The sequence below is a fragment of the Pristiophorus japonicus genome, chromosome 6 (genome assembly GCF_044704955.1).
Source record: "Pristiophorus japonicus isolate sPriJap1 chromosome 6, sPriJap1.hap1, whole genome shotgun sequence".
Lineage (NCBI taxonomy): Eukaryota > Metazoa > Chordata > Chondrichthyes > Pristiophoridae > Pristiophorus > Pristiophorus japonicus.
This window is the reverse complement of record NC_091982.1, coordinates 71,227,137-71,242,850: the sequence shown is the minus strand read 5'-3', so window position 1 is coordinate 71,242,850 and position 15,714 is coordinate 71,227,137. Positions and strand designations below refer to the sequence as shown.

The window sequence follows — 15,714 nt, the reverse complement described above, 5'->3', positions numbered from 1 at the left end:
GTCAGGCCCTGTCCGAACACTTCCCCGGCATCAGGCCACGCCCGAACAGTTCTCCGGCGTCAGGCCCAGCCCGAACACTTCCCCGCCGTCAGGCCCAGCCCGAACACTTCCCAATCGTCAGGCGCCGCCCGAACACGTCCCCGCCGTCAGGCATACCCGACCACTTCACAATCGTCAGGCCCCGCCCGAACACGTCCCCGGCGTCAGGCCCCGCCCGAACACTTCCCCGGCGTCAGGCTCCGCCCGAACACTTCCCCGCCGTCAGGCCCTGCCCAACCACTTCCCAATCGTCACGACCCGCCCGAACACTTCCCCGGCGTCAGGCCCTGCCCGAACACTTCCCAGTCGTCGGGCCCCGCCCGAACACTTCCCCGGCGTCAGGCCCTGCCCGAACACTTCCCCGGCGTCAGGCCCTGCCCGAACACTTCCCAGTCGTCGGGCCCTGCCCGAACACTTCCCCGGCGTCAGGCCCCGCCCGAACACTTCTCCAGCGTCAGGCCCTGACCGAACACTTCCCAATCGTCGGGCCCCGCCCGAAAACCCCTCCAGCATCAGGCCTCGCCGGAACACTTCCCCGGCGTCAGGCCCTGCCCGAACACTTCCCAATCGTCAGGCCCTGCCCGAACACTTCCCCGACATCACGCCACGCCCGAACGCTTCTCCGGCGTCAGGCCCAGTCCGAACACTTCCCCGGAGTCAGGCCCAGCCCGAACACTTCCCAATCGTCAGGACCCGCCCGAACAGCTCCCCGCCGTCAGGCATGCCCGACCACTTCCCAATCATCAGGCCCCGCCCGAACACTTCCCCGGCGTCAGGCCCTGCCCGAACACTTCCCCGGCGTCAGGCCCCGCCCGAACACCTCCCCGCCATCAGGCCCTGCCCGACCGCTTCCCAATCGTCAGGCCCCGCCCGAACACGTCCCCGGCATCAGGCCCTGCGCGAACACTTCCAAATCGTCAGGACCCGCCCGAACACTTCCCAATCGTCAGGCCCTGCCCGAACACTTCCCAATCGTCGGGCCCCGCCCGAACACTTCCCCGGCGTCAGGCCCTGCCCGAACACTTCCCAATCGTCAGGCCCTGCCCGAACACTTCCCAGACGCCGGGCCCTGCCCGAACACTTCCCCGGCGTCAGGCCCCGCCCGAACACTTCTCCAGCGTCAGGCCCTGACCGAACACTTCCCAATCGTCGGGCCCCGCCCGAAAACCCCTCCAGCATCAGGCCTCGCCGGAACACTTCCCCGGCGTCAGGCCCTGCCCGAACACTTCCCAATCGTCAGGCCCTGCCCGAACACTTCCCCGACATCACGCCACGCCCGAACGCTTCTCCGGCGTCAGGCCCAGTCCGAACACTTCCCCGGAGTCAGGCCCAGCCCGAACACTTCCCAATCGTCAGGACCCGCCCGAACAGCTCCCCGCCGTCAGGCATGCCCGACCACTTCCCAATCATCAGGCCCCGCCCGAACACTTCCCCGGCGTCAGGCCCTGCCCGAACACTTCCCCGGCGTCAGGCCCCGCCCGAACACCTCCCCGCCATCAGGCCCTGCCCGACCGCTTCCCAATCGTCAGGCCCCGCCCGAACACGTCCCCGGCATCAGGCCCTGCGCGAACACTTCCAAATCGTCAGGACCCGCCCGAACACTTCCCAATCGTCAGGCCCTGCCCGAACACTTCCCAATCGTCGGGCCCCGCCCGAACACTTCCCCGGCGTCAGGCCCTGCCCGAACACTTCCCAATCGTCAGGCCCTGCCCGAACACTTCCCAGACGCCGGGCCCTGCCCGAACACTTCCCCGGCGTCAGGCCCCGGCCGATCACTTCTCCGGCGTCAGGCCAAGCCCGAACACTTCCCCGGCGTCAGGCCCTGCCCGAACAGTTCCCAATCGTCAAGCCCCGCCCGAACACTTCCCGATCGGCAGGCCCCGCCCCAACACTTCCCCGGCATCAGGCCCCGCCCAAACACTTCCCCGCCGTCAGGCCCTGCCCGAACACTTCCCAATCGTCAGGCCCTGCCCGAACACTTCCCCGGCGTCAGGCCACGCCCGAACAGTTCTCCGGCGTCAGGCCCAGCCCGAACACTTCCCCGCCGTCAGGCCCAGCCCGAACACTTCCCAATCGTCAGGCGCCACACGAACACGTCCCCGCCGTCAGGCATACCCGACCACTTCACAATCGTCAGGCCCCGCCCGAACACTTCCCCGGCGTCAGGCCCCGCCCGAACACTTCTCCGGCGCCAGGCCCTGCCCGAACAGTTCCCAATCGTCAGGCCCTGTCCGAACACTGCCCCGGCGTCAGGCCCCGGCCGAACACTTCTCCGGCGTCAGGCCCAGCCCGAACACTTCCCGGCGTTAGGCCCATCCCGACCACTTCCCAATCGTCAGGCCCCGCCCGAACACTTCCCAATCATCAGGCCCTGCCCGAACACTTCCCAATCGTCGGCCCCTGCCTGAACACTTCCCAATCATCAGGCCCTGCCCAAACACTTCCCAATCGTCGGGCCCCGCCCGAACACTTCCCTGGCGTCAGGCCCAGCCCAAACACTTCCCCGGCCTCAGGCCCAGCCCGAACACTTCCCAATCGTCAGGCCCCGCCCGAACACTTCCCAATCATCAGGCCCTGCCCGAACACTTCCCAATCGTCGGGCCCTGCCTGAACACTTCCCAATCGTCAGGCCCTGCCCAAACACTTCCCAATCGTCAGGCGCCACACGAACACGTCCCCGCCGTCAGGCATACCCGACCACTTCACAATCGTCAGGCCCCGCCCGAACACTTCCCCGGCGTCAGGCCCCGCCCGAACACTTCCCCGGCGCCAGGCCCTGCCCGAACAGTTCCCAATCGTCAGGCCCTGTCCGAACACTTCCCCGGCGTCAGGCCCCGGCCGAACACTTCTCCGGCGTCAGGCCCAGCCCGAACACTTCCCCGGCGTCAGGCCCATCCCGACCACTTCCCAATCGTCAGGCCCCGCCCGAACACTTCCCAATCATCAGGCCCTGCCCGAACACTTCCCAATCGTCGGGCCCTGCCTGAACACTTCCCAATCGTCAGGCCCTGCCCAAACACTTCCCAATCGTCGGGCCCCGCCCGAACACTTCCCAATCGTCAGGCCCTGTCCGAACACTTCCCCGGCGTCAGGCCACGCCCGAACAGTTCTCCGGCGTCAGGCCCAGCCAGAACACTTCCCCGCCGTCAGGCCCAGCCCGAACACTTCCCAATCGTCAGGCGCCACCCGAACACGTCCCCGCCGTCAGGCATACCCGACCACTTCACAATCGTCAGGCCCCGCCCGAACACTTCCCCGGCGTCAGGCCCCGCCCGAACACTTCCCCGCCGTCAGGCCCTGCCCAACCACTTCCCAATCGTCAGGACCCGCCCGAACACTTCCCCGGCGTCAGGCCCTGCCCGAACACTTCCCAGTCGTCGGGCCCCGCCCGAACACTTCCCCGGCGTCAGGCCCCGCCCGAACACTTCTCCAGCGTCAGGCCCTGACCGAACACTTCCCAATCGTCGGGCCCCGCCCGAAAACCCCTCCGGCATCAGGCCCCGCCCGAACACTTCCCCGGCGTCAGGCCCTGCCCGAACACTTCCCAATCGTCAGGCCCTGCCCGAACACTTCCCCGGCATCAGGCCACGCCCGAACACTTCTCCGGCGTCAGGCCCAGCCCGAACACTTCCCCGGAGTCAGGCCCAGCCCGAACACTTCCCAATCGTCAGGACCCGCCCGAACAGCTCCCCGCCGTCAGGCATGCCCGACCACTTCCCAATCATCAGGCCCCGCCCGAACACTTCCCCGGCGTCAGGCCCCGCCCGAACACTTCCCCGCCGTCAGGCCCTGCCCGACCGCTTCCCAATCGTCAGGCCCCGCCCGAACACGTCCCCGGCATCAGGCCCTGCCGGAACACTTCCCAGTCGCCGGGCCCCGCCCGAACACTTCCCCGGCGTCAGGCCCCGGCCGATCACTTCTCCGGCGTCAGGCCAAGCCCGAACACTTCCCCGGCGTCAGGCCCTGCCCGAACAGTTCCCAATCGTCAAGCCCTGCCCGAACACTTCCCGATCGTCAGGCCCCGCCCGAACACTTCCCCGGCGTCAGGCCCTGCCCGAACACTTCCGCGGCATCAGGCCCCGCCCGAACACTTCCCCGCCGTCAGGCCCTGCCCGAACACTTCCCAATCGTCGGGCCCCGCCCGAAAACCCCTCCGGCATCAGGCCTCGCCGGAACACTTCCCCGGCGTCAGGCCCTGCCCGAACACTTCCCAATCGTCAGGCCCTGCCCGAACACTTCCCAGGCATCAGGCCACGCCCGAACACTTCTCCGGCGTCAGGCCCAGCCCGAACACTTCCCCGGAGTCAGGCCCAGCCCGAACACTTCCCAATCGGCAGGACCCGCCCGAACAGCTCCCCGCCGTCAGGCATGCCCGACCACTTCCCAATCATCAGGCCACGCCCGAACACTTCCCCGGCGTCAGGCTCTGCCCGAACACTTCCCCGGCGTCAGGCCCCGCCCGAACACTTCCCGGCGCCAGGCCCTGCCCGAACAGTTCCCAATCGTCAGGCCCTGCCCGAACACTTCCCCGGCGTCAGGCCCCGGCCGAACACTTCTCCGGCGTCAGGCCCAGCCCGAACACTTCCCCGGCGTCAGGCCCATCCCGACCACTTCCCAATCGTCAGGCCCCGCCCGAACACTTCCCCGGCATCAGGCCCTGCCCGAACACTTCCCAATCGTCAGGCCCTGCCCAAACACTTCCCAATCGTCGGGCCCTGCCTGAACACTTCCCAATCGTCAGGCCCTGCCCAAACACTTCCCAATCGTCGGGCACCGCCCGAACACTTCCCTGGCGTCAGGCCCAGCCCAAACACTTCCCCGGCGTCAGGCCCAGCCCGAACACTTCCCAATCGTCAGGCCCTGCCCGAACAGGTCCCCGCCGTCAGGCATGCCCGACCACTTCCCAATCGTCAGGCCCCGCCCGAACACTTCCCCGGCGTCAGGCCCTGCCCGAATACTTCCCCGGCGTCAGGCCCCGCCCGAACAGTTCCCCACCGTCAGGCCCTGCCCGACCACTTCCCAATCGTCAGGCCACGCCCGAACACTTCCCCGGCGTCAGGCCCTGCCCGAACATTTACCAATCGTCACGCCCTGCCCGAACACTTCCCAATCGTCGGGCCCCGCCCGAACACTTCCCCGGCGTCAGGCCCCGCCCGAACACTCCTCCAGCGTCAGGCGCCGACCGAACACTTCCCAATCGTCGGGCCCTGCCCGAACACTTCCCCGGCGTCAGGCCCCGGCCGATCACTTCTCCGGCGTCAGGCCCAGCCCGAACACTTCCCCGGCGTCAGGCCCTGCCCGAACAGTTCCCAATCGTCAGGCCCCGCCCGAACACTTCCCGATCGTCAGGCCCCGCCCGAACACTTCCCCGGCGTCAGGCCCTGTCCGAACACTTCCCCGGCGTCAGGCCCCGCCCGAACACTTCCCCGCCGTCAGGCCCTGCCCGAACACTTCCCAATCGTCGGGCCCCGCCCGAAAACCCCTCCGGCGTCAGGCCTCGTCGGAACACTTCCCCGGCGTCAGGCCCTGCCCGAACACTTCCCAATCGTCAGGCCCTGTCCGAACACTTCCCCGGCGTCAGGCCACGCCCGAACAGTTCTCCGGCGTCAGGCCCAGCCCGAACACTTCCCCGGAGTCAGGCCCAACCCGACCACTTCCCAATCATCAGGCCCCGCCCGAACACTTCCCCGGCGTCAGGCCCTGCCCGAACACTTCCCCGGCGTCAGGCCCCGCCCGAACACTTCCCCGCCGTCAGGCCCTGCCCGACCGCTTCCCAATCGTCAGGCCCCGCCCGAACACGTCCCCGGCATCAGGCCCTGCCCGAACACTTCCCAGTCGCCGGGCCCCGCCCGAACACTTCCCCGGCGACAGGCCCCGGCCGATCACTTCTCCGGCGTCAGGCCAAGCCCGAACACTTCCCCGGCGTCAGGCCCTGCCTGAACAGTTCCCAATCGTCAAGCCCTGCCCGAACACTTCCCGATCGTCAGGCCCCGCCCGAACACTTCCCCGGCGTCAGGCCCTGCCCGAACACTTCCGCGGCGTCAGGCCCCGCCCGAACACTTCCCCGCCGTCAGGCCCTGCCCGAACACTTCCCAATCGTCGGGCCCCGCCCGAAAACCCCTCCGGCATCAGGCCTCGCCGGAACACTTCCCCGGCGTCAGGCCCTGCCCGAACACTTCCCAATCGTCAGGCCCTGCCCGAACACTTCCCCGGCATCAGGCCACGCCCGAACACTTCTCCGGCGTCAGGCCCAGCCCGAACACTTCCCCGGAGTCAGGCCCAGCCCGAACACTCCCCAATCGGCAGGACCCGCCCGAACAGCTCCCCGCCGTCAGGCATGCCCGACCACTTCCCAATCATCAGGCCACGCCCGAACACTTCCCCGGCGTCAGGCTCTGCCCGAACACTTCCCAATCGTCAGGCCCTGCCCGAACACTTCCCCGGCATCAGGCCACGCCCGAACACTTCTCCGGCGTCAGGCCCAGCCCGAACACTTCCCCGGAGTCAGGCCCAGCCCGAACACTTCCCAATCGTCAGGACCCGCCCGAACAGCTCCCCGCCGTCAGTCATGCCCGACCACTTCCCAATCATCAGGCCCCGCCCGAACACTTCCCCGGCGTCAGGCCCTGCCCGAACACTTCCCCGGCGTCAGGCCCCGCCCGAACACTTCCCCGCCGTCAGGCCCTGCCCGACCGCTTCCCAATCGTCAGGCCCCGCCCGAACACGTCCCCGGCATCAGGCCCTGCCCGAACACTTCCCAGTCGCCGGGCCCCGCCCGAACACTTCCCCGGCGTCAGGCCCCGGCCGATCACTTCTCCGGCGTCAGGCCAAGCCCGAACACTTCCCCGGCGTCAGGCCCTGCCCGAACAGTTCCCAATCGTCAAGCCCTGCCCGAACACTTCCCGATCGTCAGGCCCCGCCCGAACACTTCCCCGGCGTCAGGCCCTGCCCGAACACTTCCGCGGCGTCAGGCCCCGCCCGAACACTTCCCCGCCGTCAGGCCCTGCCCGAACACTTCCCAATCGTCGGGCCCCGCCCGAAAACCCCTCCGGCATCAGGCCTCGCCGGAACACTTCCCCGGCGTCAGGCCCTGCCCGAACACTTCCCAATCGTCAGGCCCTGCCCGAACACTTCCCCGGCATCAGGCCACGCCCGAACACTTCTCCGGCGTCAGGCCCAGCCCGAACACTTCCCCGGAGTCAGGCCCAGCCCGAACACTTCCCAATCGGCAGGACCCGCCCGAACAGCTCCCCGCCGTCAGGCATGCCCGACCACTTCCCAATCATCAGGCCACGCCCGAACACTTCCCCGGCGTCAGGCCCCACCCGAACACTTCCCGGCGCCAGGCCCTGCCCGAACAGTTCCCAATCGTCAGGCCCTGCCCGAACACTTCCCCGGCGTCAGGCCCCGGCCGAACACTTCTCCGGCGTCAGGCCCAGCCCGAACACTTCCCCGGCGTCAGGCCCATCCCGACCACTTCCCAATCGTCAGGCCCCGCCCGAACACTTCCCCGGCATCAGGCCCTGCCCGAACACTTCCCAATCGTCAGGCCCTGCCCAAACACTTCCCAATCGTCGGGCCCTGCCTGAACACTTCCCAATCGTCAGGCCCTGCCCAAACACTTCCCAATCGTCGGGCACCGCCCGAACACTTCCCTGGCGTCAGGCCCAGCCCAAACACTTCCCCGGCGTCAGGCCCAGCCCGAACACTTCCCAATCGTCAGGCCCTGCCCGAACAGGTCCCCGCCGTCAGGCATGCCCGACCACTTCCCAATCGTCAGGCCCCGCCCGAACACTTCCCCGGCGTCAGGCCCTGCCCGAACACTTCCCCGGCGTCAGGCCCCGCCCGAACAGTTCCCCACCGTCAGGCCCTGCCCGACCACTTCCCAATCGTCAGGCCACGCCCGAACACTTTCCCGGCGTCAGGCCCTGCCCGAACACTTACCAATCGTCACGCCCTGCCCGAACACTTCCCAATCGTCGGGCCCCGCCCGAACACTTCCCCGGCGTCAGGCCCCGCCCGAACACTCCTCCAGCGTCAGGCGCCGACCGAACACTTCCCAATCGTCGGGCCCTGCCCGAACACTTCCCCGGCGTCAGGCCCCGGCCGATCACTTCTCCGGCGTCAGGCCCAGCCCGAACACTTCCCCGGCGTCAGGCCACGCCCGAACAGTTCCCCGGCGTCAGGCCCAGCCCGAACACTTCCCCGCCGTCAGGCCCAGCCCGAACACTTCCCAATCGTCAGGCGCCGCCCGAACACGTCCCCGCCGTCAGGCATACCCGACCACTTCACAATCGTCAGGCCCCGCCCGAACACTTCCCCGGCGTCAGGCCCCGCCCGAACACTTCCCCGGCGTCAGGCTCCGCCCGAACACTTCCCCGCCGTCAGGCCCTGCCCAACCACTTCCCAATCGTCAGGACCCGCCCGAACACTTCCCCGGCGTCAGGCCCTGCCCGAACACTTCCCAGTCGTCGGGCCCCGCCCGAACACTTCCCCGGCGTCAGGCCCCGCCCGAACACTTCTCCAGCGTCAGGCCCTGACCGAACACTTCCCAATCGTCGGGCCCCGCCCGAAAACCCCTCCAGCATCAGGCCTCGCCGGAACACTTCCCCGGCGTCAGGCCCTGCCCGAACACTTCCCAATCGTCAGGCCCTGCCCGAACACTTCCCCGGCATCACGCCACGCCCGAACGCTTCTCCGGCGTCAGGCCCAGTCCGAACACTTCCCAATCGTCAGGCCCTGCCCAAACACTTCCCAATCGTCGGGCCCCGCCCGAACACTTCCCTGGCGTCAGGCCCAGCCCAAACACTTCCCCGGCGTCAGGCCCAGCCCGAACACTTCCCAATCGTCAGGCCCTGCCCGAACAGGTCCCTGCCGTCAGGCATGCCCGACCACTTCCCAATCGTCAGGCCCCGCCCGAACACTTCCCCGGCGTCAGGCCCTGCCCGAACACTTCCCCGGCGTCAGGCCCCGCCCGAACAGTTCCCCACCGTCAGGCCCTGCCCGACCACTTCCCAATCGTCAGGCCACGCCCGAACACTTCCCCGGCGTCAGGCCCTGCCCGAACACTTACCAATCGTCACGCCCTGCCCGAACACTTCCCAATCGTCGGGCCCCGCCCGAACACTTCCCCGGCGTCAGGCCCCGCCCGAACACTCCTCCAGCGTCAGGCGCCGACCGAACACTTCCCAATCGTCGGGCCCTGCCCGAACACTTCCCCGGCGTCAGGCCCCGGCCGATCACTTCTCCGGCGTCAGGCCCAGCCCGAACACTTCCCCGGCGTCAGGCCCTGCCCGAACAGTTCCCAATCGTCAGGCCCCGCCCGAACACATCCCGATTGTCAGGCCCCGCCCAAACACTTCCCCGGCGTCAGGCCCTGCCCGAACACTTCCCCGGCGTCAGGCCCCGCCCGAACACTTCCCCGCCGTTAGGCCCTGCCCGAACACTTCCCAATCGTCGGGCCCCGCCCGAAAACCCCTCCGGCGTCAGGCCTCGTCGGAACACTTCCCCGGCGTCAGGCCCTGCCCGAACACTTCCCAATCGTCAGGCCCTGTCCGAACACTTCCCCGGCATCAGGCCACGCCCGAACAGTTCTCCGGCGTCAGGCCCAGCCCGAACACTTCCCCGCCGTCAGGCCCAGCCCGAACACTTCCCAATCGTCAGGCGCCGCCCGAACACGTCCCCGCCGTCAGGCATACCCGACCACTTCACAATCGTCAGGCCCCGCCCGAACACGTCCCCGGCGTCAGGCCCCGCCCGAACACTTCCCCGGCGTCAGGCTCCGCCCGAACACTTCCCCGCCGTCAGGCCCTGCCCAACCACTTCCCAATCGTCACGACCCGCCCGAACACTTCCCCGGCGTCAGGCCCTGCCCGAACACTTCCCAGTCGTCGGGCCCCGCCCGAACACTTCCCCGGCATCAGGCCCTGCCCGAACACTTCCCCGGCGTCAGGCCCTGCCCGAACACTTCCCAGTCGTCGGGCCCTGCCCGAACACTTCCCCGGCGTCAGGCCCCGCCCGAACACTTCTCCAGCGTCAGGCCCTGACCGAACACTTCCCAATCGTCGGGCCCCGCCCGAAAACCCCTCCAGCATCAGGCCTCGCCGGAACACTTCCCCGGCGTCAGGCCCTGCCCGAACACTTCCCAATCGTCAGGCCCTGCCCGAACACTTCCCCGACATCACGCCACGCCCGAACGCTTCTCCGGCGTCAGGCCCAGTCCGAACACTTCCCCGGAGTCAGGCCCAGCCCGAACACTTCCCAATCGTCAGGACCCGCCCGAACAGCTCCCCGCCGTCAGGCATGCCCGACCACTTCCCAATCATCAGGCCCCGCCCGAACACTTCCCCGGCGTCAGGCCCTGCCCGAACACTTCCCCGGCGTCAGGCCCCGCCCGAACACCTCCCCGCCATCAGGCCCTGCCCGACCGCTTCCCAATCGTCAGGCCCCGCCCGAACACGTCCCCGGCATCAGGCCCTGCGCGAACACTTCCAAATCGTCAGGACCCGCCCGAACACTTCCCAATCGTCAGGCCCTGCCCGAACACTTCCCAATCGTCGGGCCCCGCCCGAACACTTCCCCGGCGTCAGGCCCTGCCCGAACACTTCCCAATCGTCAGGCCCTGCCCGAACACTTCCCAGACGCCGGGCCCTGCCCGAACACTTCCCCGGCGTCAGGCCCCGGCCGATCACTTCTCCGGCGTCAGGCCAAGCCCGAACACTTCCCCGGCGTCAGGCCCTGCCCGAACAGTTCCCAATCGTCAAGCCCCGCCCGAACACTTCCCGATCGGCAGGCCCCGCCCCAACACTTCCCCGGCGTCAGGCCCCGCCCAAACACTTCCCCGCCGTCAGGCCCTGCCCGAACACTTCCCAATCGTCAGGCCCTGCCCGAACACTTCCCCGGCGTCAGGCCACGCCCGAACAGTTCTCCGGCGTCAGGCCCAGCCCGAACACTTCCCCGCCGTCAGGCCCAGCCCGAACACTTCCCAATCGTCAGGCGCCACACGAACACGTCCCCGCCGTCAGGCATACCCGACCACTTCACAATCGTCAGGCCCCGCCCGAACACTTCCCCGGCGTCAGGCCCCGCCCGAACACTTCTCCGGCGCCAGGCCCTGCCCGAACAGTTCCCAATCGTCAGGCCCTGTCCGAACACTGCCCCGGCGTCAGGCCCCGGCCGAACACTTCTCCGGCGTCAGGCCCAGCCCGAACACTTCCCGGCGTTAGGCCCATCCCGACCACTTCCCAATCGTCAGGCCCCGCCCGAACACTTCCCAATCATCAGGCCCTGCCCGAACACTTCCCAATCGTCGGCCCCTGCCTGAACACTTCCCAATCATCAGGCCCTGCCCAAACACTTCCCAATCGTCGGGCCCCGCCCGAACACTTCCCAATCGTCAGGCCCCGCCCGAACACTTCCCAATCATCAGGCCCTGCCCGAACACTTCCCAATCGTCGGGCCCTGCCTGAACACTTCCCAATCGTCAGGCCCTGCCCAAACACTTCCCAATCGTCAGGCGCCACACGAACACGTCCCCGCCGTCAGGCATACCCGACCACTTCACAATCGTCAGGCCCCGCCCGAACACTTCCCCGGCGTCAGGCCCCGCCCGAACACTTCCCCGGCGCCAGGCCCTGCCCGAACAGTTCCCAATCGTCAGGCCCTGTCCGAACACTTCCCCGGCGTCAGGCCCCGGCCGAACACTTCTCCGGCGTCAGGCCCAGCCCGAACACTTCCCCGGCGTCAGGCCCATCCCGACCACTTCCCAATCGTCAGGCCCCGCCCGAACACTTCCCAATCATCAGGCCCTGCCCGAACACTTCCCAATCGTCGGGCCCTGCCTGAACACTTCCCAATCGTCAGGCCCTGCCCAAACACTTCCCAATCGTCGGGCCCCGCCCGAACACTTCCCAATCGTCAGGCCCTGTCCGAACACTTCCCCGGCGTCAGGCCACGCCCGAACAGTTCTCCGGCGTCAGGCCCAGCCCGAACACTTCCCCGCCGTCAGGCCCAGCCCGAACACTTCCCAATCGTCAGGCGCCGCCCGAACACGTCCCCGCCGTCAGGCATACCCGACCACTTCACAATCGTCAGGCCCCGCCCGAACACTTCCCCGGCGTCAGGCCCCGCCCGAACACTTCCCCGGCGTCAGGCCCCGCCCGAACACTTCCCCGCCGTCAGGCCCTGCCCAACCACTTCCCAATCGTCAGGACCCGCCCGAACACTTCCCCGGCGTCAGGCCCTGCCCGAACACTTCCCAGTCGTCGGGCCCCGCCCGAACACTTCCCCGGCGTCAGGCCCCGCCCGAACACTTCTCCAGCGTCAGGCCCTGACCGAACACTTCCCAATCGTCGGGCCCCGCCCGAAAACCCCTCCGGCATCAGGCCCCGCCCGAACACTTCCCCGGCGTCAGGCCCTGCCCGAACACTTCCCAATCGTCAGGCCCTGCCCGAACACTTCCCCGGCATCAGGCCACGCCCGAACACTTCTCCGGCGTCAGGCCCAGCCCGAACACTTCCCCGGAGTCAGGCCCAGCCCGAACACTTCCCAATCGTCAGGACCCGCCCGAACAGCTCCCCGCCGTCAGGCATGCCCGACCACTTCCCAATCATCAGGCCCCGCCCGAACACTTCCCCGGCGTCTGGCCCCGCCCGAACACTTCCCCGCCGTCAGGCCCTGCCCGACCGCTTCCCAATCGTCAGGCCCCGCCCGAACACGTCCCCGGCATCAGGCCCTGCCGGAACACTTCCCAGTCGCCGGGCCCCGCCCGAACACTTCCCCGGCGTCAGGCCCCGGCCGATCACTTCTCCGGCGTCAGGCCAAGCCCGAACACTTCCCCGGCGTCAGGCCCTGCCCGAACAGTTCCCAATCGTCAAGCCCTGCCCGAACACTTCCCGATCGTCAGGCCCCGCCCGAACACTTCCCCGGCGTCAGGCCCTGCCCGAACACTTCCGCGGCGTCAGGCCCCGCCCGAACACTTCCCCGCCGTCAGGCCCTGCCCGAACACTTCCCAATCGTCGGGCCCCGCCCGAAAACCCCTCCGGCATCAGGCCTCGCCGGAACACTTCCCCGGCGTCAGGCCCTGCCCGAACACTTCCCAATCGTCAGGCCCTGCCCGAGCACTTCCCCGGCATCAGGCCACGCCCGAACACTTCTCCGGCGTCAGGCCCAGCCCGAACACTTCCCCGGAGTCAGGACCAGCCCGAACACTTCCCAATCGGCAGGACCCGCCCGAACAGCTCCCCGCCGTCAGGCATGCCCGACCACTTCCCAATCATCAGGCCACGCCCGAACACTTCCCCGGCGTCAGGCTCTGCCCGAACACTTCCCCGGCGTCAGGCCCCGCCCGAACACTTCCCGGCGCCAGGCCCTGCCCGAACAGTTCCCAATCGTCAGGCCCTGCCCGAACACTTCCCCGGCGTCAGGCCCCGGCCGAACACTTCTCCGGCGTCAGGCCCAGCCCGAACACTTCCCCGGCGTCAGGCCCATCCCGACCACTTCCCAATCGTCAGGCCCCGCCCGAACACTTCCCCGGCATCAGGCCCTGCCCGAACACTTCCCAATCGTCAGGCCCTGTCCGAACACTTCCCCGGCATCAGGCCACGCCCGAACAGTTCTCCGGCGTCAGGCCCAGCCCGAACACTTCCCCGCCGTCAGGCCCAGCCCGAACACTTCCCAATCGTCAGGCGCCGCCCGAACACGTCCCCGCCGTCAGGCATACCCGACCACTTCACAATCGTCAGGCCCCGCCCGAACACGTCCCCGGCGTCAGGCCCCGCCCGAACACTTCCCCGGCGTCAGGCTCCGCCCGAACACTTCCCCGCCGTCAGGCCCTGCCCAACCACTTCCCAATCGTCACGACCCGCCCGAACACTTCCCCGGCGTCAGGCCCTGCCCGAACACTTCCCAGTCGTCGGGCCCCGCCCGAACACTTCCCCGGCGTCAGGCCCTGCCCGAACACTTCCCCGGCGTCAGGCCCTGCCCGAACACTTCCCAGTCGTCGGGCCCTGCCCGAACACTTCCCCGGCGTCAGGCCCCGCCCGAACACTTCTCCAGCGTCAGGCCCTGACCGAACACTTCCCAATCGTCGGGCCCCGCCCGAAAACCCCTCCAGCATCAGGCCTCGCCGGAACACTTCCCCGGCGTCAGGCCCTGCCCGAACACTTCCCAATCGTCAGGCCCTGCCCGAACACTTCCCCGACATCACGCCACGCCCGAACGCTTCTCCGGCGTCAGGCCCAGTCCGAACACTTCCCCGGAGTCAGGCCCAGCCCGAACACTTCCCAATCGTCAGGACCCGCCCGAACAGCTCCCCGCCGTCAGGCATGCCCGACCACTTCCCAATCATCAGGCCCCGCCCGAACACTTCCCCGGCGTCAGGCCCTGCCCGAACACTTCCCCGGCGTCAGGCCCCGCCCGAACACCTCCCCGCCATCAGGCCCTGCCCGACCGCTTCCCAATCGTCAGGCCCCGCCCGAACACGTCCCCGGCATCAGGCCCTGCGCGAACACTTCCAAATCGTCAGGACCCGCCCGAACACTTCCCAATCGTCAGGCCCTGCCCGAACACTTCCCAATCGTCGGGCCCCGCCCGAACACTTCCCCGGCGTCAGGCCCTGCCCGAACACTTCCCAATCGTCAGGCCCTGCCCGAACACTTCCCAGACGCCGGGCCCTGCCCGAACACTTCCCCGGCGTCAGGCCCCGGCCGATCACTTCTCCGGCGTCAGGCCAAGCCCGAACACTTCCCCGGCGTCAGGCCCTGCCCGAACAGTTCCCAATCGTCAAGCCCCGCCCGAACACTTCCCGATCGGCAGGCCCCGCCCCAACACTTCCCCGGCGTCAGGCCCCGCCCAAACACTTCCCCGCCGTCAGGCCCTGCCCGAACACTTCCCAATCGTCAGGCCCTGCCCGAACACTTCCCCGGCGTCAGGCCACGCCCGAACAGTTCTCCGGCGTCAGGCCCAGCCCGAACACTTCCCCGCCGTCAGGCCCAGCCCGAACACTTCCCAATCGTCAGGCGCCACACGAACACGTCCCCGCCGTCAGGCATACCCGACCACTTCACAATCGTCAGGCCCCGCCCGAACACTTCCCCGGCGTCAGGCCCCGCCCGAACACTTCTCCGGCGCCAGGCCCTGCCCGAACAGTTCCCAATCGTCAGGCCCTGTCCGAACACTGCCCCGGCGTCAGGCCCCGGCCGAACACTTCTCCGGCGTCAGGCCCAGCCCGAACACTTCCCGGCGTTAGGCCCATCCCGACCACTTCCCAATCGTCAGGCCCCGCCCGAACACTTCCCAATCATCAGGCCCTGCCCGAACACTTCCCAATCGTCGGCCCCTGCCTGAACACTTCCCAATCATCAGGCCCTGCCCAAACACTTCCCAATCGTCGGGCCCCGCCCGAACACTTCCCAATCGTCAGGCCCCGCCCGAACACTTCCCAATCATCAGGCCCTGCCCGAACACTTCCCAATCGTCGGGCCCTGCCTGAACACTTCCCAATCGTCAGGCCCTGCCCAAACACTTCCCAATCGTCAGGCGCCACACGAACACGTCCCCGCCGTCAGGCATACCCGACCACTTCACAATCGTCAGGCCCCGCCCGAACACTTCCCCGGCGTCAGGCCCCGCCCGAACACTTCCCCGGCGCCAGGCCCTGCCCGAACAGTTCCCAAT

General features: G+C 68.5%; 1 protein-coding gene across 1 annotated transcript in view; it reads left to right on the top strand.

The window, feature by feature from the left end:
• The window catches only part of LOC139266126 (proline-rich protein 36-like), a 70,018-nt gene extending 54,634 nt beyond the window's left edge, over positions 1-15,384 (top strand). The window contains exons 12-16 of the mRNA XM_070883973.1: positions 2,091-2,344; positions 9,645-9,783; positions 11,006-11,259; positions 13,667-13,805; positions 15,028-15,384. Coding sequence (XP_070740074.1) covers positions 2,091-2,344; positions 9,645-9,783; positions 11,006-11,259; positions 13,667-13,805; positions 15,028-15,384 — 1,143 coding nt within the window. The remainder of the gene's footprint in view (positions 1-2,090; positions 2,345-9,644; positions 9,784-11,005; positions 11,260-13,666; positions 13,806-15,027) is intronic.
• The last annotated feature ends 330 nt before the right edge of the window (positions 15,385-15,714 follow it).